Raw genomic sequence first — 22,148 nt, 5'->3', positions numbered from 1 at the left:
ATCAAAGCATAAATTCTTAAAACGACCGGCCGGGTCGTTACATCCTCCTATACTTAAACATTCGTTCATCCTCGAACGATCATAGAAACATACCTGAAGTAGTGAAAAGATGAGGGTAACGGTTGCGCATATCCTGCTTGGTCTCCCATGTCGCCTCCTCGACCGGCTGAGGCTGCCACTGAACCTTCACTGATGCAATGTTCTTTGACCTCAGCTTTCTAACCTGCCTGTCCAATATTGCCACTGGCTCCTCAACATAAGATAGATCCTTGTTCAATTGGACTGAACTGAAATCCAACACGTGCGACAGATCACTGTGATACCTCCGGAGCATCGAAACATGAAATATCGGATGAACTCCTGCCAGGCTGGGAGGTAAGGCAAGCTCATAAGCAACCTCCCCAACACGCCTCAATATCTCAAAAGGGCTAATAAACCTCGGACTCAACTTCCCCTTTTTCCCAAATCTCATAACGCCCTTCATAGGAGAAACCCGAAGTAGAACCCTCTCTCCAACCATATAGGAAACATCACGAACCTTTCGGTTCCGCGTAACTCTTTTGTTTGGACTGCACTGTACGGAGTCTATATTGAATCACCTTAACCTTTTCCAAAGCATCCTGAACCAAGTCTGTGCCCAATAATCTGGCATCACCCAGCTCAAACCAACCCACCGGCGATCTACACCACCTACCATATAAAGCCTCGTACAGTTCCATCTGAATGCTGGACTGATTGCTATTATTGTAGGCAAACTCCGCCAATGGCAGGAATTGATCCCAAGACCCTCCAAACTCAATCACACACGCACGGAGCATATCCTCAAGAATCTGAATAGTGTGCTCGGATTGTCCGACTGTCTGAGGGTGAAATGTTGTACTCAACTCCACCCAAGTACCCAACTCATGCTGAATTTCCCTCCAGAATCATGATGTGAACTGAGTACCTCTATCTAAAATTATGGAAACTAGAATGCCATGCAGACGAACAATCTTCCAGATATAAATCTCTGCCAACTGCTCCAAAGAATAAGTAGTACACATAAGAATGAAGTGTGCGGATTTGGTTAGCTGATCCACAATCACCCAAATGGAATCGAACTTCCTCAAAGTCTATGGGAGCCCAACTACAAAGTCCATGGTGATCCGCTCCCACTTCCACTCCAGAATCTCTATTTGCTGAAGCAACCCTCCCGGTCTCTGGTGCTCATACTTCACCTGCTGACAATTGAGGCACCGAGCTACAAATCCAACTATATCTTTCTTTATCCGCCTCCACCAATAGTGCTGCCTCAAATTCTGATACATCTTCGCGACACCCGGATGAATGGAATACCGCGAACTATGGGCCTCCTCTAGAATCAACTCCCGAAGCCCATCAACATTGGGTACACAAGTCCAACCTGGCATCCTCAATACTCCGTCATCGCCAATAGTCACATCTCTTGCATCGCCATGCTGAACCTTGTCCTTGAGGACAAGCAAATAAGGGTCATACTGACGCTCCCTGATACGATCAAATAAGGACAAGCAAATGAGGGTCATACTGACGCTCCCTGATACGATCAAATAAGGAAAACCGAGAAACCACGAAAGCTAGAATCCCACTGCGCTCCGAAGGATCCAATCTTACAAACTGTCTGGCTAATGCCTGAACATCCATCGCCATAGGCCTCTCCAATGTTGGTGAATAAGCCAAACTCCCCAAACTCTCTGCCCGACGACTCAAGGCATCGACCACCACATTGGCCTTGCCCGGGTGATACAAAATAGTGATATCATAGTCATTCAGCAACTCTAACCACCTCCTCTAGAGAAAATTTAGATCCTTTTGCTTGAACAGGTGCTGCAAGCTCCGATGATCAGTATAAATCTCACAAGGAACGCCGTACAAATAATGATGCTAAATCTTCAGGGCGTGAACAATGGCAGCTAACTCAAGGTCGTGGACAGGATAATTCTTCTTATCAACCTTCAACTGTCTGGACGCGTAGGCAATCACCCTACCGCCCTGCATCAAAATAGCTCCAAGGCTAATCCTCGAGGCATCACATTAGACAGTATACGACCCCGAACTTGTATGCAATATCAAAATTGGGGCTATAGACAAAGTTGTCTTGAGCTTCTGAAAACTTGCCTCACACTCTTCCGTCCACTGGAACAGAGCACGTTTCTGGGTCAGTCTTGTCATAGGGGCTGCAATCGATGAAAACCCCTCCACAAAACGACGGTAGTAACCCGCCAAGCAAAGAAAACTACGGATCTCTGTAGCTGAGGATGGTCTGGGCCAACTCTACACTGCCTCTACTTTTTTCGGGTCCACCTGAATACCCTCACTCGATACCACTTGGCCTAAGAATGCCACGGAATCCAACCAAAACTCACATTTCGAGAACTTTGCATATAACTTCTTTTCTCTCAAGGTCTGAAGCACTATCCTCAGGTACTTCTCATGATCTTCCCGACTCTGAGAATACACTAGATTATCATCAATAAAGACAATGACGAACACGTCAAGATATGGCCGGAACATATTATGCATCAAATCCATAAAGGTTGTTGGGGGCATTGGTCAGCCCAAATGACATAACAAGGAACTCATATTGACCATACCAACTCCTGAAAGCACTCTTCAAGATATCTGGCTCCCAAATCTTCAACTGATGGTAACCTGAGCGGAAGTCAATCTTAGAAAACATTTGTGTGCCCTGAAGCTGGTCAAACAGATCATCAATACAAGGCAAAGGATAATGATTCTTCACTGTAACTTTGTTCAACTAGCGATAATCAATACACATACGCATAGAACCATTTTTTTTCTTCACAAACAAGATATGATCACCCCAAGGTGATACACTGGGCCGGATAAACCCTTATCAAGCAATTCCTATAACTGATCCTTCAACTCTTTCAACTCAGGGGAGGCCATACGATATAGAGGAATAGAAATGAGCTGAGTGCCCAGCAACAGATCAATGCCAAAATCAATATCTCTATCAGGCGGCATACCCGGAAGATCAGCTAAAAACACATCGGGAAAATCCCATACTACTGGGATAGAATCCACTGAAGGGGTATCAATACTGATATCTCTCACATAAGCTAGATACGCATCACATCCCTTCTCAACCATTCGTTGAGCCTTAAGGAAAGAAATAACTCTACTAGGAGTGTTATCTAAAGTACCCCTCCACTCAACACGCTGTACACCTGGCATAACCAACGTCACAGTTTTGGCGTGACAATTAAGAATAGCATAATGGGGCGACAACCAGTCCATGCCCAAGATAATATCAAAATCTACCATGTGAGCAACAATAAATCGGCTCTAGTCTCAAAACTACTAAGAGCAACCAAACACGACCGATAAATGCGGATCACAATAAGAGAATCTCTTATAGGAGTAGAAACATAAATAGGGGAACTCAAAAAATCCCGAGGTACACCCAAATATGGAGCAAAATAAAAAGACACATAAGAGTAAGTGGAGCCTGGATCGAATAGAAATGATGCATCTCTGTGACAAACCAATATAATACCTATGATCACAGAATCGGAGGCAACAATCTCAGTACAGGTAAGAAGGGCATAGTATCGGGTCTGGCCTCCCCTCTAGGGCGACCTCTACCTCCCTAACCTCCACCTCTAGCTGGTTGAGCAGGTGGGGTAGAAATTGGAGTTGTAACCATAGCCTGAGAACTCTGCAGGGCGTACTGTGGATGAGAAGTCTGTGGAGGTGAACTCCTCCCAAGTATAGGACAATCTCTCAACACATGGCATGTGTCACCACACTCAAAACAAGCTTTGGGAGGACATGGCGGCTGTGACTAGCTCGGTCGAGGTCTACTAGTTTGACCTTTGAAAGCACCCCACATAGGAGGCGCGCTAGATATCGGAGGTGCATAATAAGGCTCCTAAGGCCTAGGAGGTGCTGAAATACCATTGGCTGCTGGAAGAGCTGAATGCACAGGGTGACTCATATAACCCCTACCATGACAACCTGCAGCTAGGGCACGGGCACCAGAATAATGGCCCGATTCTCAAGACCTTTTGGCCTCCCTCTCCTTTCTCTCTCTAGCATGCGTACCCTCAATTCTACTAAAAATACTCACCACCTGCTGATTAGAAATATCCATCTCCAACTCACGATCCATGTTAGACCTGATGCTGGGAATAAGCCCCTCAATAAACTGGCGAACCCTCTCGCGAACAGTAGAAACCAAGGTTGGGGCATGTCTAGCCAAATTAGTGTAACAAACAATATACTCCGAGTCAGTTGTAGCACCCTGGTGCAAATACTCAAACTCTACGCGCCATGCGTCCCTAAGGCTCTAGGGAACAAACTCCCTCAAGAACATATCTAAAAATTGAGTCCAAGTCAGTGAAGCTGCCTTATCCGGACTGTCTAACTCATAGGTGCGCCACCACTCATAGGTGGCCCCTAGAAGCTGGAAGGCAGTGAAAGAAACCCCACTCGATACTGATATACCCTTAGTACGGAGGATACGGTGACACTACTCCAAAAATCCTAGGGCATCATCTGAAGCTAACCCACTGAATACATGAGGATCATACTTCTTGAACCTATCAAGCCTCTACTGCTCATCCTCTGAAACCACTTCCCTGTCCTCGGGCTGACCTGGGGCAGTTAGCAGTAAAGTAATAACCTATGGAACCTAATCCACGTGCACTCTCTACTCAAGAGTGCGGGCGGTGGGAGTTTGTGCTCCTCCCCCATCCTGAGATGTTGCTGCAGCAAGGAGAAACAACCCTGCCCGAGCCAAAGTGGTGTACATGCTCATGAATTGTGCCAGAGTCTCTTGAAGTGCTGGAGTGGTAGTAGCAATAGGCGTATCAGGTGCCTGGACTCTCGCTGGAACTGCTAGTGGTACCTCGGTAGCAGCTCGCGTAGGTGCTCTGACTGCACCAGGTGCGCGTCCTCGGCCTCTACCCCGACTCTGGCCTCTAACGGCTACAGTAGGGGGAATCTGTGAGAGAATAGAAGATAGAAGTTTAGAATTGTGACATCAAATCTCGCACGAAAAGGAAATTAAATGACATGAAATTTTCCTAACAGTTACATAGCCTCTCGTAGATAAGTACAGACGTCTCCGTACTGATCTGCGAGACTCTAATAAACCGGCTTGTGATTCATGACTCCTATGAACCTAGAGCTCTGATACCAACTTGTCATGACCCCGGTTCACCCTCCGTGAACCATCATGATGGCACCTAGTCTCTACGAGTAGGTAAGCCTAACAATGTGGAACATAAACCAATTTGCGGAAGAAATATTAAAAACCTTAATTGTGAAATAAAACAGCGTTTAAAAATATCATTCGGCATACACAATATCAACTCTCGAAAACTAAATACACTTCCCAAAACCCGAAATCTCATAATCACAAGTCTTTGAATGTGTACAAGTATCTAACTCCAAAATATCTAACAAAGGAAAGAAAATACATAAGGGCTAATACTTAAAAGGGGGAGTAGAAAGGGACTCTTCTGTCTGCAGATGCGACAGATATACCTCGAAGTCTCTACAAGTGCCTCGGCTCAAGCGTGATAAGTCTGAGTGGATGTACCTGGATCTGCACATGAAAAACATGCACAGAAAGGGGCATGCGTACACCACAGCGGTACTCAGTAAGTGCCAAGCCTAACCTCAGTCGGGTAGTGACGAGGAAGGTCAGGGCCTTACTGAGATTAAATGAAATATAAGATGCGACAGTATAAGATAAAGCAATACATTTAAAAGATAACAATAAGGATCAATATAGGATAGTAAGGATAACTACAACTGAAACAGACGCAGAAACAATCATCAAGAATACCACTTTTCACAAAGGTAGTAACCGAGGATCTCTCAGTATCCCGAGGATCTCTAAGTACCCTCAATATATACCACGGATCTTTTGGTATCCCGAGGATCTCTTGATATCCTCAAGATATGTTAGGGATCTCTTGGTATCCCAAGGATCTTTTGGTATCCTCAATATACGTGCTGGAGATCTTTCGGTATCCCGCACCTGAGCTCAAATCATAAAATACGTACAGGGGATCTCCGGGATGCCGTCCTATAGTCCTAAAGTAAAACACACACATCAATAACACAAGGAACACTCAATTAAGCTCAATTTCGTACCAAGTAAAACATGTAATTCTAACCTAACATGCTTCACATAATACAAATAAGACAGTTCAAGCAATAAGGCAATTAAGTCAATTAAACATGATTCTCTAAGCTAACAGTAGGCTTAAATTTCAAGTAGAATAAGCAGGAAAGGAAAACACAATTAAAGCTACTTTAGTGAAAACAAGATTTTCAACAATTAGCACAAGTACGCACTCATCACCTCATGTATAAGGCATTTCAGTTACCACAATACCAAATCCTAAGGGAAATGTCCCCCACACAAGGTTAGGCAAGCCACTTACCTCGAACTAGCTCAAAATCAACCCGAAACCACACTCTTTCTACGTGTACTCGACTCCAAATGGCCCAAATCTATTCAATTCAATTGCATAATATAAATAACAGTTCAAGTAATTGATTCCATAAAGAAATTCTAAGCTAATACACAAAATTAGGTAAAATGACCAAAATGCCCCTCGGGCCTACGTCTCGGAATTGGGTGATATTTACATTTTCAGAATCTTCACCCTCTCACGAGTCTATAAATATCAATAACACTGAAATCAGAGTTCAATTGGCCCCTCAAATACCCATTTTAAGGTCTCTCAATCTCAAGCCCTAATTACCCATTTTGCACTGAGTTTTCCCTAATTTTTCCCCACTAATTAGAACTTTAATCACATATAAACGAGTTATGATGTCAATGTTACCTCCAAGTGATTCCCCTTTGGTTTCCTCAAAATCTCCCTCAATAGCTTCATTTCTGTTAAAAAATGGTGGAAAAATGAAGAAGGGTCGCAGATGGGCTATTTAAATACTGCCCATATATTCCTTCTTTGCGAACGCGGAAGGGCCCTCGCGTTCGCGAAGTACAACTTCGCTTGGGTCCAGCTTCCTTCATCGCGAACGCGATTCCCAGGCCGCGAACGCGATGCAACATCTCATCCAGCTTCGCAAACGCGGGAGACTCTTCGCGAACGCGAAGCACAAAAACTCCCCGAGCCCTAGCTCCTCTTCGCGAACGCGAGACCCTACTCACGAACGCGAAGAAAGAAACCAGAATTGGGTTGTTGCAGTTTTTCTGCAATTCCAACAAGTTCCAAAATGCCCCGTTGAGCATCCGAAACACACCCGAGGCCCCCGGGACCTCAACCAAACATGCCAACCAATCCTAAAACATCATTCAAACTTGTTCCAATCTTCGGAACGCTCAAAACAAGATCAAAACACCAATTTAGCATCAGATTCAAGCCTAAGAATTTTAAAAACTCTCAAAATACACTTTCGATCAAAAGGTCTATCAAACCTCGTCTGAATGACCTGAAATTTTGCACACATGTCACATTCAAAACTATGGAGATACTCAAACTTCTAGAATTCCATTCTGACCCTCGGATCAAAATCTCACTATCGAACCGAAAACTTCAAAAAACTTCAACTTTCGGCATTTCAAGCCTAAATAATCTACAGACCTCCAAAACACAATCCAAACAAGCTCCTAAACTCGAAATCACCCAACGAAGCTAACGGAACTATCATAATTCCATTCCGAGGCCATCTTCACATTGTTCCGACTACGGTCAAATTTCTAAACTTAAGCTCTCATTTTAGGACTAAGTGTCCCAATACTCTCCGAAACTCCAAATAATTCCCCTCGGCAACTCACAACAGTAGAAACAAACACGGGAAAAGCAGTTAATAGGAGATCTGGGCATAAATTCTTAAAATAACTGGCCAGGTCGTTACAGACTTGTCCCAATAAAAACGGTTGTGGTTAAATGTTATTACTCCCTAAGCTAGCGACTCATTCCTCGCTAATATTTTTACAGAGACAGTAGTTGACGCAAGTGAGGATTTTGTTAATTAGAGCGCACAGGTTGATAGTTCTTGTTGAGGCTCGCACTTGTTCGCGCGGGCGGAGATTTTATTTATTGTTATGGTCTTTTCTTTAAACTCTTAGAGTCGCTCAATAGTCAATATTTTAGTTTTATTAGTATTATTTTGTTATTATAGTCTTATGTTGAGTATCCTTCTTTATTATCAAAGTTGGAGATAATTAGTGTTTCTAGTTGTTAGTGGGTTAACTAGCAATGGTGGAGACTTGTTTTGGTTAATTGATAAGTTGTCGATTGGTTGGTTTGATATTTGGATGGTTTGTTGTTGATTTTGAGACAGGGAAAAATTTTGGATAGTCCAAAAAAATAGGGGAAACTCTGTCTGATTTTCTTTAAAATACCGATGAGGCTTACTTGGGGACACTTGCTCCTGAACGCCAGTCACGATCCTAAATTGGGTTGTGACAAAGTTGGTATCAGAGATTAGGCTTTAATCCCTTGTTCTGGAGCAATGTTTAGTGGAGTCTTGTTTATGGGTATGTAGGCGCCCATACTTATGATCTTGAGGCTACTGAACATCTAGGAATGTTTTCCCTTCTTTCATTCTTTGATTGTGCGTTGAGATAACTTGAGATTGACTTTGGAATATTTCTTTCACAAATGGCTAGGACACGTACACATTTATCTGCTGGACATGGTGTCGGACATGGTACTACCCGAGGTGGAGTCAAGTTGGGGTTCATCAAACTTGAAGGCATGCTGCTCCTTAACCTGAAGTTGGGAGCATGGGTCAACCCCAAGTTGCTATGCCAGATCAAGTGCAAGAGTAGGGAGTTCAGGATGCTCCACCACCAATGCCAGCTGTTGTACCTACTATTGTCTTACCTGCAGACGCAGTGGCAAGGTTATTGAATGTGTTAGAGGCATTGGTGCCTACTCAGGGTGGAAGTTTAGCTCCTCAGGCTACTTTACAGATACAAGCACCTGCACAGACTCAGACTTTCGGGAATAAGGAAGTATCCCTACAAGAGTTCCTGAAATTGAAATCACCAAAATTCACAGGTTCCGATAATTCAACAGATCCTCAAAGTTTCTTAGATGGGACACTCAAGGCATTACGTGGTCTTGGATGTTCTAGTGAGAGAGACGTGGAGCTCGCAGCATACAAACTAGAGGATATGGCCAACACATGGTAAGAAACTGTATTGTTAGGAAGGCCAGTAGGGGCAGCACCACTGACATGGGATGAGTTCACTAAGTTGTTCAAGGAATCATTTCCTTCTAGACAGCCTGATGCAGCACTATGCTAGAGACTTTGAGAGATTAGTTCAGACTCCAGATATGGATGTGTCAACATATAATAATAAGTTTTGTAAGCAGGCTATATATGCTCCTTACTTAGTGCCTACCGAAGAAGCTCGAGTTCAGAGGTTTGTTGATGGATTGGTTGGTCGTCTATACACTGCAGTAGCCTCACAGATGAAGACTTTATCCTACTCTTATGTAGTTGACATTGCTAGAAAGATTGAAAAAAAGGGACGTGATGAGCGTGCAACGATTTACGTAAGAAGACCAAGACAGGAGGGTCTTTTTGTGGCAATTTTAGTAAAAATCAAAGAGAAGGAAATCAGGGACAACAACAACAACAAGGTTCTCAAACAGGGACACACCTGTGTTCGCAGTCCACATACAAACCACATTATAGACGGGGTACTAGGGGACCGTCATCATCTAGACATCATAAATTTTGGCAGATATATGCCGTTACTCCAATCTTACAGACCTGTGGTCGATCACATTTAGGCCAATGTCATGTTCTAACTAGAAAGTGCTTTCGGTGTGGCCAGTTGGGACATCACTTGAGGGATTGCCCTCAGCCTATGAGAAATTTCAACTAGGCTTCTGTTCAGTCAACTGCAACAACTCAGAGTACTCTTAATACATCAGGTGCTACAGGTACAGGAAATAGTGGTCGAGGTGCTTGAGGCCGTGCTACTGTGAATCAAGGACAAGGGAATTGTCACGACCCAAACCGATGGGCCACAACGGGCACCTGGTACCTCAATCAACCGAGTACCTGTCTAAAGTATCTTTCGTATCATACTATCATAGGTAAATGAGACAGAGAAACTGTCGTGAGATAAGTAGAATACAACATGTGATATGAACTTACACATAAGACATGTGGGCCTATAAGACCAAAATAACAACTCGTATACTGAACATCGACCGACAAGGCCATACACTCTTTTACGTATATGACATATGTCTACAAGCCTCTAAGAATACATAATTTTCATAAAGGTCAGGACAGAGTCCCGCCATAACAAACAGTACACATCTAAATCATACTAAACAAACTAGAAACTCTGAAGCAAATGGAGTGCACCAACATCTTCCGCTGAGCTGATAACCTACTTGGAGAGATCTTGACCTATCTATTGGGACCTACGGGCAAGAAACGTAGCGTCCCCAAGCAATAGGGACGTCAATACGAATAATATACAAAGTATGTAAGGCACATAAATAAGTACATAACAAACATGAAAGAAATATAAAGTAAATGACTCAACCTGTAAGTCTGGATAACCCTCTAATTCATGAAATAATTATAGTGTCATGCATATGCGTATAAATGTCATGTCGTGCATAGGTACATATTTCATAACATCATCAAGCATCTGAGGGCATCTAATCATATCATCTCGGCCAATGTGGGCAAAATCATCAACGTATACCAGCTGATCAGGTGGTGGTGGGTATATAAACCATAACCTTTCCCATTTCCCATATACATATATATACGCGTATATAACGCCATCTAGTCATGTGTCAATGTGTATGTATAAATGTGTAAAATGCATATGAAATACATTAATAAAATCTCTCGGTATGTCATAAGACCATTATGCCTCTAATAAATATCATAAAATAAAATTTACCAATTTACGTATTTTTGAGACCCATGAACAGATGATAGAATAATATGACATATAGGGAATCAAGAACATAAGCATCTCTAGTATTTCTATGAATAGAGTCATTTGTGGAATTTGTGCATTTGCTCGTTTCATTCATGTCGTATAGATCATGCTAAAAATAAAGAATGGATAGCCTTAACATACCTAGAGTAGGGAAAAATCCGTATGAAATTCTTGGAAAAGGTTGCACCATACTCCCTTAGAATCGCAAAATCTCACGTTGCTAGTGTGCTAAGAAATCTCATGTTGCTAGTTTGCAAAATCATCAACGTATACCAGCTGATCAGGTGGTGGTGCGTATATAAACCATAACCTTTTCCATTTCCCATATACATATATATACGTATATATAACTCCATCTAGACATTGGTCAATGTACATGTATAAATGCATGAAATGCATATAAAATACGTTAATAAAATCTCTCAGTACGTCATAAGACCATTATGCCTCTGATTAATATCATAAAATAAACTTTACCAACTTACATATTTTTGAGACCCATGAACAGATGATAGAGTAATATAACATATAGAGATCAAGAGCATAAGCATCTCTAGTATTTCTATGAATAGAGTCATTTATGAAATTTGTGCATTTGCTCGTTTCATTCGTGATTTATAGATCATGCCAAAAAGAAACAAGGGATAGCCTTAACATACCTAGAGTAGGGAGAAATCTGTATGAAATTCTTGGAAAATGTTGCACCGTACTCCCTTAGAATCGCAAAATCTCACGTTGCTAGTGTGCTAAGAAATCTTGTTGGATTTTGGTTGAAGAATGAAAATCTTTTCTGCCGCAGTCAACTTAATGTGCTAAAGAATAATTTGAAATTGGTAAAAATTGGGTGATTGTTGGCTGCTAAAGTGACCGAGAGGGCCAACCAAACAAACAACTCGCCAGAACATTCTTAATCCATCAACCTCAAACTTAAATGGGATTGTTGCCTTTTTTGTTATTGAATATATTAAAAGTGAAGTGTTATGTAACTAACATAGTTTGCCACCTAATCATAAAATGAATTAGAGTCATTCTCTTAGTATGTGGCTTTCTGCCACGTTTTTTTGGGGGGAGGGGGAGGGATTAATATTATCTCATAATTTAATAATTAACTAGGTAATGTGCCATTACTCGATAATTAACTAATTACTCACATAATTAAGAATTATCTCAAATTACTTAAAATACTACTCATTTCTTGCATACCTTATACACCTTACTATCATGGTCATGTGGTACCTTGTATGGTACTAGTCAATACATATCGGGTATTACTGCTCGGCCCGTATTTTATCCCAACATGCCAAACTTGGATGAAAATTCATTTTCTTTGACTTATTTCCCCTCTCACTTTCACGAATTTACTCATTACTTATTTGAAATAGCATAATTCTTATAATCTCCAAATAATCTTTTCCTTGGACTGATGTTAATTACCTTACGATAAATTCAACGTACAATACTATAGGGTGCAACATCATTGTAATTTAATACTGCGAAGCGTAACATCATCTTAATATAATACTGTGGGACGTAATATCGACGTAATATTGCAGGGTGTAACAGGAATGCTGGTAGAGGTCAGGCGAGAGTTTTTCCATTTACTAGACAGGATGCTCAGGCCTCGAATGCTGTGGTTACAAGTATTCTTTCTGTTTGTTCATTTGATACACTTGCATTTATTGATCCATGATCTACTCACTCCTATGTGTCCTCATACTTTGCTTTGAGGTTTAGTAGACAGCTTGAGCTATTGAATGATCCTTATCTAGGTGATACTCCTATTGGAGAGTCTCTATTAGCTGAATACGTGTATCGTGCTTGACAGATTCGGGTTGAGGGCAGAGATACTCTAGCTGACCTTATTGTACTTGATGTGATTGACTTTGACATGCTGATGGGAATGGATTGGTTATCTTCTTGCTATGATATAGTCGATTGTCATGCAAAGATAGTTAAGTTTGAGATACCAAATGAACCTAGATTTATTCTAAGAGGGAGTCAGGTTCTAGAGATTTGCAAAGTTGTATCTTTTATGAAAGCTCAACGAATTCTGAAGAAAGGTTGCTTGGGTCTCATAGCTATTGTAAATGACAAAAGAAAGGAAACAGTTAGTATAGAAAATGTACCAATAGTGAGAGAATTTTCTGATGTATTTCCTGAGGATTTACCTGGATTGCTTCCAATACGAGAAATTGACTTTGGTATTGATTTGCTACCTGACACACAGCCCATATCGATGCCCCCATATCAAATGGCACCAGCAGAGTTGAGGGAGCTAAAGCAACAGTTACAGGATTTGTTAAATAAGGGTTTTATTAGACCTAGTGTATCACCATGGGGTGTACCAGTACTATTCGTAAAGAAGAAACACGGATCCTTGAGAATGTGCATTGACTACAGGCAGTTGAACAAGATAACAATACGCAATAAATAACCTTTGCCTCGTATAGATGACATGTTTAATCAGTTACAAGGAGTTGCCCACTTTTCAAAGATTGACCTCCGTTCTAGTTATCAGCAACATAGAATCAAAGATGAAGATATTTCTAAGACTGCTTTCAGAACTCGATACGGGCATTATGAGTCATTTATGATGCCTTTCGGACTGAATAATACTCCAGCGGCATTCATGGATTTAATGAATAGGGTGTTCAAGCCGTTTCTGGATAGATTTGTAATAGTATTTATTGATGATATCCTGATATATTCTTGTAGCCAAGGAGAACACGAGGATCATCTCAGGACTGTGTTGCAGACATTGCGAGAACATCGACTTTATGCTAAGTTCTCAAAGTGTGAATTCTGGCTAGTCTCAGTAGTATTTCTGGGGTATGTTGTATCCAAATATGGAATTATGGTAGATCCTAAGAAGACAGAAGTTATGCAGAAATGGCCCAGGCCTACTTCTCATACAGAGATTCGTAGTTTTTTAGGCTTAGCAGGCTATTACATGCGTTTTGTGCAGGATTTCACCAAAATAGCAACACCACTGACTAAGATAACATAGAAAAATGCAAAGTTTCAGTGGACGAAGGAATGTGAGCGGAGCTTTCAAAACTCAAAACATGTTTGATAACTACAACAATATTAGCCTTACCATCAGGTTCCAGAGGATTTACGGTATTTTGTGACGCCTCGAGTGTAGGATTAGGATATGTTCTCATGCAAAATGGTCACTTTATTGCTTATGCTTCGAGACAATTGAAAAAGTATGAGAAAGACTATCCTACACATGATTTGGAGATGGCTGCAGTGGTATTTGCTCTAAAACTTTGGTGACATTATCTATACAGCGAAACTTGTGAGATTTATACTGCCCATAAAAGTCTGAAGTATATCTTTTAGTAGAGAGATCTAAATCTTCGCCAGCGTCATTGGATGGAACTACACAAAGACTATGATTGTTCTATTTTGTATCATCCTGGAAAAGCCAATGTGGTGGTTGACGCATTGAGCAAAATATCTATGGGGAGTTTGGCACATATAGCTCCTGCAAAGAGACTCTTGGCCAAAGATATTCAGGGACTAGAAGATACAGGTATCAGATTTGGTGTCAGAAATTCAGAGGCATTGTGGGCTTGTGCTCAGGCTAAGTCTTCATTAGTTGAGCACATTAAGGCCACCTAATATGAGGATGAGCGATTTTTCAAATACAGAGATGAGGCCTTGGTTGGTAAAAGCAAGGATATGATTGTTGGCAGTGATGGTGTTCTTCAAATGGGTGACAGGCTATGTGTCGCAGACGTAGATGGGTTGAGGCATGCTATTCTTAGAGAAGCTCACAACACTAGATACACTATACATCCTGGATCCACAAAAATGTATCATGACCTAAAGCAATTCTATTGGTGGGAAGGTATAAAGAAAGATGTTGCTAACTTTTTTTCTCGTTGTTGACTTGTCAGCAGGTCAAGGCTGAGTATCAGCGACCCGCAGGACTACTACAACAAATTGAGATTCCAGAGTGGAAATGGGAAAGAATTACTATGGATTTTATCACTGGGCTACCATGAACCCTTAGAGGTTATGACTCCGTATGGGAGATTGTAGATCAACTGACGAAATCATCACACTTTTTGCCAGTGAAGACTACATATAGTGGAGTCAGGTATGCACAGAAATTTATGAACAAAATTGTCCGACTTCAAGGAGTTCCAGTATCCATCATCTCTGATAGAGGATCACAGTTCACTTCACGCTTTTGGAAATCTTTTCAAGAAGCACTAGGTACACGAGTAGATCTTAGTACTGCATTTCATCCACAGATAGACGGGCAGTCTGATTACAGATCTTAGAGGATATGTTAAGAGCTTGCATTCTTGAGTCTGAAGCAGACATGCGAAGCAAGTACCCCCAGTTGTTTGAGATGTCAGGTACACTTTCTATCTCGTTCGAGGACGAACGCTTGCTTAAATGGGGGAGAATGTAATAATCCTAAATATTTTATACACCTATTAATTAGGAGATTGGAGAACTAATTTAATTTGTAGATATTGGGGTCAAATATTAAGTTGTGGAAGGAAATTTTGTTACTATATTAGATATGGTACTAAATAAGTGGTTAGTGGCCAAATTTTTAAAACTATACTTATATAGTTGAGTTTGGTTATTTATTAAATAAATCGGAGTGGGCTAAGCCCATTTATCTTATGGCTACCACGTTTTTAGTGACCTAAAGAGTAGAAAATTTAGGTAATTAGTTATTGCTCTTGATGAAACAAAGAGGCAGAATACTTAGAGAAGATTTGTATTGAGAAAATTAGCGGCGACATCGTAAGATGCTAGGTGGTTAGCTTTTATAGTGCAGGTATGTCGATTAGTTCACTACTTTGCATATAAAAATTATCCTGCACATTAGTTTTGGTAAAGAAGTGTAATGGTGGTTCAATATCAAGCCATGATGTGATATTAATTAGGGGATACAATGATTATACAATGATGGGCAATTCTCTAGAAGTAAAAGTTAGAGAAAATAGCTGTGCAAATGTGTGAATTTTCGGTATTGTTCAAACTCTCCTCGATGTATTTGTACTTAAATTATTCTCATTATATATGATTTTTATTAGGTGTAAATTAAATTACGGTGCAAGGATTAAGTTTTGGTATTTAACTGTATTGCAATGACAATATAGAATTTGGGTTTGAATGTGATAAGTCTAGTATTGGGTACAAACGATAAGTACCAATTAAGAAGGAATAGTATGTACAGTAGTGTTATTTCAGTTTCAATTTATGCACACGATTAAGGAAATTGAACAATGCAGGAAATAAAGATAAACCATATAAATACCTTCTTATTTAAAAAAGTTGGACTAATTTAAATTACTCATATGTGAGTAAATATAAATTCACAAATTAAGACTCAAACTTGAACCCCGATGATTGGGTATTCTAAATTAGCTATGAATTAGCCTAAACAAGGAAATTAACATGAGATCGATATTATGTAATTATAGATTGATTGGAGGAATTTGTACGAATTGCTCGAGGTGAAGCATTTGGTATTTTGGCACGAGTACTGTGAGTAGTAATCTTACCGCATTTGTATATTTATAACTTGCATGATTTACACATGATTTTTAATATGAATATGTTACAAATTATTTTGAGTTGCATGTGGGACAAGTCTTTTACTCGATATGATACCGCAATAGTTATTTGACATGATTACCATTATTTTAAATATTCTTGTTGTCACTAGATATGTTTTACCGTTACCTGAATTTACTGTTATAGAAATAAAATTACATGATTTGATAAGAACCGAAATGCCCTATGTTGTTTTAAAATATTTTCCTATGAGTATATACGGATACAGAGACAAGTATAAATGGGAGTAGACTTTGAAGGATCTCGTAGCTAACAGCGGTTCGTTAGACCTGGTGCACCTTGTATTTACTGACTACAGAGTACAGTTACAACCCTCGCTAGTGGGAAAGTAGAAATAGCATACCATTACTAATTTCCCTCGAGTAGGGACTATTATTATATTTGACTTCTTGCGAAGAAGTCCACAGTTATACCTATTACATGATCCGTTCATTGAAATATTCCAAATGTGAATATTGACATTATACAGTGGTTACCGAGATTATTACTGAATTGTTAAATGTATTATGCTACAAGAAAAACATGATGAGACTTAAAATTATTTATTGTTTCTGAAAGGGCATTCTTATGTTATTTTCTGTTTGATATACTAGTATGTTTTCTGAGTTGTCCCCAATAAAAACGGATGTGGTTAAGTGTTATTACTCATTGAGCTAGCTACTCATTCCCCGCTAATTGTTTTACAGAGACAGCAGTTGACGCGGGCGAGGATTTCATTAATTAGAGCGCACAGGTTGATAGTTCTTTGTGAACCTCTCACTTGTTCGTGTGGGCGGAGATTTTATTTATTATTATAGTCTTGTCTTTGAACTCTTAGAGTTGATCTATAGTTAATATTTTAGTTTTATGAGATTATTTTGTTATTATAGTCTTATGTTGAGTATCGTTATTTATTATCAAAGTTGGAGATAATTAGTGTTTCTAGTTGTTAGTGGGTTATTTAGCAATGGTGGAGACTTGTTTTGGTTGATTGATAAGTTGTCGATTGGTTGGTTTGATATTAGGATGGTTTGTTGTTGATTTTGAGACTAGGAAAATTTTTGGATAGTCCAAAAAAATAGGAGAAACTCTGTCTGATTTTCTGTAAAATATCGGTGAGGCTTATTTGGGGGAACTTGCTCCTGAGCACCGGTCACAATCCTAAATTGGGTCGTGACATGTTTCGAACTTCAGTTGTGTCACGACCCTGGTTCGCCCTCCGTGAACCATCATGATGGCACCTAATCTTTACGACTAGGTAAGCCTAAGATGTGGAAGATAGACCAAATTTGCGGAAGAAAACAATTTAAAACAGAAATAGAGTAATAAAACAACGTTTAAAAGTGCCGCTCGACATACACAATATTAACTCTTAAAACCAATGCACTTTCCCAAAACCCAGAAACCCATGAATCACAAGCTACAAATATAACAAAACATCTCTAACTCCGGAATGTCTACAACAACAGAAGAAAATAGAAGGGCTATCACTAAAAGATAGAATGGAAAGGGACTCCTCGGTCTGTGGACGCGACAGATATACCTTGAAGTCTCTGGAACAGTCGTCTCGCCTCAAGGGTGATAGGACTGAGTCAAAGTACCTGGATCTGCACATGAAAAACATGCCCAGAAAAGGCATGAGTACACCACAATGGTACTCAGTAAGTGCCAAGCCTAATCTCGGTCAGGCAGTGACGAGGAAGGTCAGGGCCCTACTGAGGTTAAATAAAATATAAAGTTTGACAGTGTAGAACAGAACAGTATAAATAACTACAGCCGTAAAAGTAACACAAGATATAAAGGGCAACAACAACTATTACAGAGTCAAGGTAAACACAGAACAAAATACAGCTCAGCACCAAAATAACAATCAGGGATCTCCCAGGATACCGTCCTATAGTCCTAAATGTACATATCCAATGGATCTCGCGGGATCCCGTCCCGTAGGCCAACTCATAGTGCGCGGGGATCTACCGGAATCCCGTTCCGTAGTCCCAAATGTAAATACTTAGTACTGGTGGAATCTACCGGTGCAGTCCCGTAGTTCCATATAACTGTGTAGGGGAATCTACCGGAATCCCACATCCATAGTCCCAAATAAACAGACAAGGGGGAGCTACCGGAATCCCACATCCGTAGTCCCAAATGTAATTACACAGCAGAATCTGGAAGATATTCTGAAAATGTCAATTTCATATTAAGGCAAACAAGTAATCCTAGCCTAGCATGCTGCACAGAATTCAGGTAAGCAGATGAGCAATTAAGGGAATTAAAACACTTAGACATGCTTTCCTAAGCTAACACCGGGCTTTAAGTGTAAGTAATACAAACAGGAAAAGAAACATACTAGTAATTACTTAATGGAAATCGGATTATCAACAATTAGCAAAAGTACGCACTTGTCACCTCACGTACAAGGCATTTCCATTAAAAGTAATATCAAATCCTAAGGGGAAGGTCCCTCATACAAGGTTAAGCAAGCCACTAACCTCGAACCGGCTCAAAATCAACTCGAAACCACGTTCTTGCCATGAGTACTCGACTCCAAATGGCCCAAATCTATTCAATTCAATTGCATAATGTAACTAACACTTCAAGTAGCTGATTCTACAATTTAATTCTAAGCTAATACGCTAAATTAGGTAAAATGAGCAAAACGCCCCTCGGGCCCACGTCTCGGAATCAGGTAAAATTTACATTTCCAGAATCCTCACACTCTCATGATCATCGCTCAAAGGTACCAAAATCGGACCTCAAATGGTCCCTCAAATCATCGCTCAAAGGTCTCTAATTAGTCAAGCCCTAACCCCCAAATTTACCACTGATTTTCCTTAAATTTTCATGTTTATAATGATAATAATCACCTCAATAACGAGTTTAGGTTCCAAGGATCTTACCTTCTCGAAGTTCCCTTGAAGTCCCTCTCAAAACCCCCCTGAAAAGCTCACTTCCCGGATGAAAATGGTGAAAGAATAGCTCAAATTCGCGAAGGCAACTATTTATATTTTCTTCCCAGCAATCCCGCATTTGCGGTCCACCCATCGCATCTGCGATACCGCTTATGCGGTTGGGGAACCGCTTCTATGGTTCTCACTTAAAGTTCCATCCCCGCACATATGATCCAGATGCCGCATCTGCGGTCCCGCAGGTGCGGTAATCCTATCGCTTCTGCGGTCCCTGCTCAAATTCCTCTTAGCCTCTTCTGCGGCTCAACTTCGTATCTGCGGTAGTCGCATCTGCGGCTTACCAACCGTAGATGCGGTTATGACAACAGCCCAAAGACTTCAGCTGTGATTTCCTACTTTCCAACTTCCCGTTAACCACCCGAAATCATCCCAAGACCCCTGGGACCTCAACCAAAAGCACAAACAAGTCCAATAGCCACGTCCAAACTTATACCAATCCTTAAAACACCTAAAACAACATCGAAACGACGAATCAACCACGAATTCAAGCCTAAGAACTCCAAAACTCTAAAAATACGCTTTCGATCAAAAAGTCTATCAAGCCTCGTCCGAATGACCTGAAATTTTGCACACACGTCACATTCAACACTACGGAGCTACTCTAACTTCCAGAATTCCATTCCGACCCTTGGATTAAAATATCACTATCGAACCGGAAACTTCAAAATTCGACCTTTTGGCATTTTAAACCTAAATTAACTACGGACCTCTAAAACACAATCTGAACATGCCCTAAGCCTAAAATCACCCAATGCTGCTAACAGAACCATCGAATTTCCATTCCGAGCCCGTCTTCACATTGTTCCAACTACGGTCAAATATCCAACTATTAAAGCTCTCATTTAGGGACTAAGTGTCCCAAAACTCTCCGAAACGCAACACTGAACATACCGGCAAATCAAAATAGCAGAAATAAACACGGGAAAAGCAGTTAATAGGGGGATCGAGGCGTTAATTCTTAAGATGACCGGCCGGGTTGTCGCATCCTCCTACACTTAAACATTCGTTCGTTCTCGAACAAGCATAGAGACATACCTAAAGTAGTGAAAAGATGAGGGTAATGGCTGCGTATATCCTGCTCGGTCTCCCAGGTTGCCTCCTCGGCCGGCTGACCCCTCTACTGAACCTTCACTGATGCAATGTTCCTTGACCTCAGCTTTCTAACCTGCCTATCCAATATTGCCACCAGCTCCTCAACATAGGATAGATCCTTGTCCAACTGGACGGAACTGAAATCTAACACGTGCAACGGATCACCGTGATACCTCCGGAGCATGGAAACATGAAATACCTGATGAACTCCTGCCAAATTGGGAGGTAAGGCAAGCTCTTAAAATGACCAATAAACCTCGGACTCAACTTTCCTTTCTTCTTGAATCTCATAACACCCTCCATAGGCGAAACCCGAAGCAGAATGCGCTCTCCAACCATATAGGAAAAATCACGAACCTTTCGGTCCGCATAGCTCTTCTGTCTAGACTAGGCTGTACGGAGTCTATCCTGAATCACCTTAACCTTCTCCAAATCATCTTGTACCAAGTCTGTGCCCAATAGTCTGGCCTCACCCGACTCAAACCAACCCACCGGGGACCTACACCGCCTACCATATAATGCCTCATATAGTGCCATCTGAATGCTGGACTGATAGCTATTGTTGTAAGCAAACTCCGTCAATGGAAAGAACTGATCCCAAGACCCTCTGAACTCAAGAATCTGAATAGTGTGCTCGGGCTGTCCGTCTATCTGAGGGTGAAATGATGTACTTAACTCCACTCGAGTACCCAACTCATGCTGAATGGCCCTCCAGAACCGTGATGTGAACTAAGTACCTCTATCTGAAATGATGGAAACTTGAATACCATGCAGACGAACAATCTCCCAGATATAAATCCCCGCTAGGCGCTTCAAAGAATATGTAGTATACACAAGAATAAAGTGCGCAGACTTGGTCAGCCGATCTACAATCACCCAAATAGCGTCGAATTTACTCAAAGTCCGTGAGAGCCCAACTTGAAAGTCCATGGTGATCCGCTCCCACTTCCACTCCGTAATCTCTATCTACTAAAGCAACCCACCCGATCTCTGGTGCTCATACTTCACTTGTTGACAGTTTAGGCACTGAGCTACAAATCCAACTATATCCTTCTTCATCCGCCTCTACCAATAGTTCTGCCTCAAATCCTGATACATCTTCGCGACCCCCGGATGGATGGAATACCGTGAACTGCGGGCTTCCTCTAGAATCAACTCCCGAAGCCCATCAACATTGGGTACACAAATCCGACCCTGCATCCTCAATACCCCGTCATCACCGATAGTCACATCTATGGCATCACCGTGCTAAACCTTCTCCTTGAGGACAAGCAAATGAGGGTCATCATATTGACTCTCCCTGATACGATCAAATAAGGATAACCGAGAAACCACGCAAGCTAGAACCCGACTAGGCTCCGAAAGATCCAATCTCACAAACTGGCTGGCTAAGTCCTGAACATCCATCGCCATAGGTCTCTTCGATGCTGGTAAATAAGCCAAAATCCCCAAACTCTCTGCCCAGCGACTCAAGGCATTAACCACCACATTGGCCTTGCCCGGGTGATACAAAATAGGAATATCATAGTCCTTCAGCATCTCTA

General features: G+C 41.1%; 2 protein-coding genes across 2 annotated transcripts; both read left to right on the top strand.

The window, feature by feature from the left end:
* The first annotated feature begins 8,827 nt into the window (after window positions 1-8,827).
* LOC138871010 (uncharacterized) lies at window positions 8,828-13,391 on the top strand. Its single transcript, XM_070148858.1, has 3 exons — window positions 8,828-9,165; window positions 9,263-9,623; window positions 12,783-13,391. The coding sequence occupies exons 1-3, from the start codon at window positions 8,828-8,830 to the stop codon at window positions 13,389-13,391; spliced, it is 1,308 nt and encodes a 435-aa protein (XP_070004959.1).
* A 728-nt stretch (window positions 13,392-14,119) lies between these two features.
* LOC138871009 (uncharacterized) lies at window positions 14,120-15,252 on the top strand. The gene is made up of 4 exons (XM_070148857.1): window positions 14,120-14,212; window positions 14,306-14,529; window positions 14,614-14,813; window positions 15,041-15,252. The coding sequence occupies exons 1-4, from the start codon at window positions 14,120-14,122 to the stop codon at window positions 15,250-15,252; spliced, it is 729 nt and encodes a 242-aa protein (XP_070004958.1).
* The last annotated feature ends 6,896 nt before the right edge of the window (window positions 15,253-22,148 follow it).

Source organism: Nicotiana sylvestris, chromosome 6, assembly GCF_000393655.2.
Source record: "Nicotiana sylvestris chromosome 6, ASM39365v2, whole genome shotgun sequence".
Taxonomy (NCBI): domain Eukaryota; kingdom Viridiplantae; phylum Streptophyta; class Magnoliopsida; order Solanales; family Solanaceae; genus Nicotiana; species Nicotiana sylvestris.
Note: the sequence above shows the minus strand (reverse complement) of the source record. Positions and strands in the feature narration are given on the sequence as shown.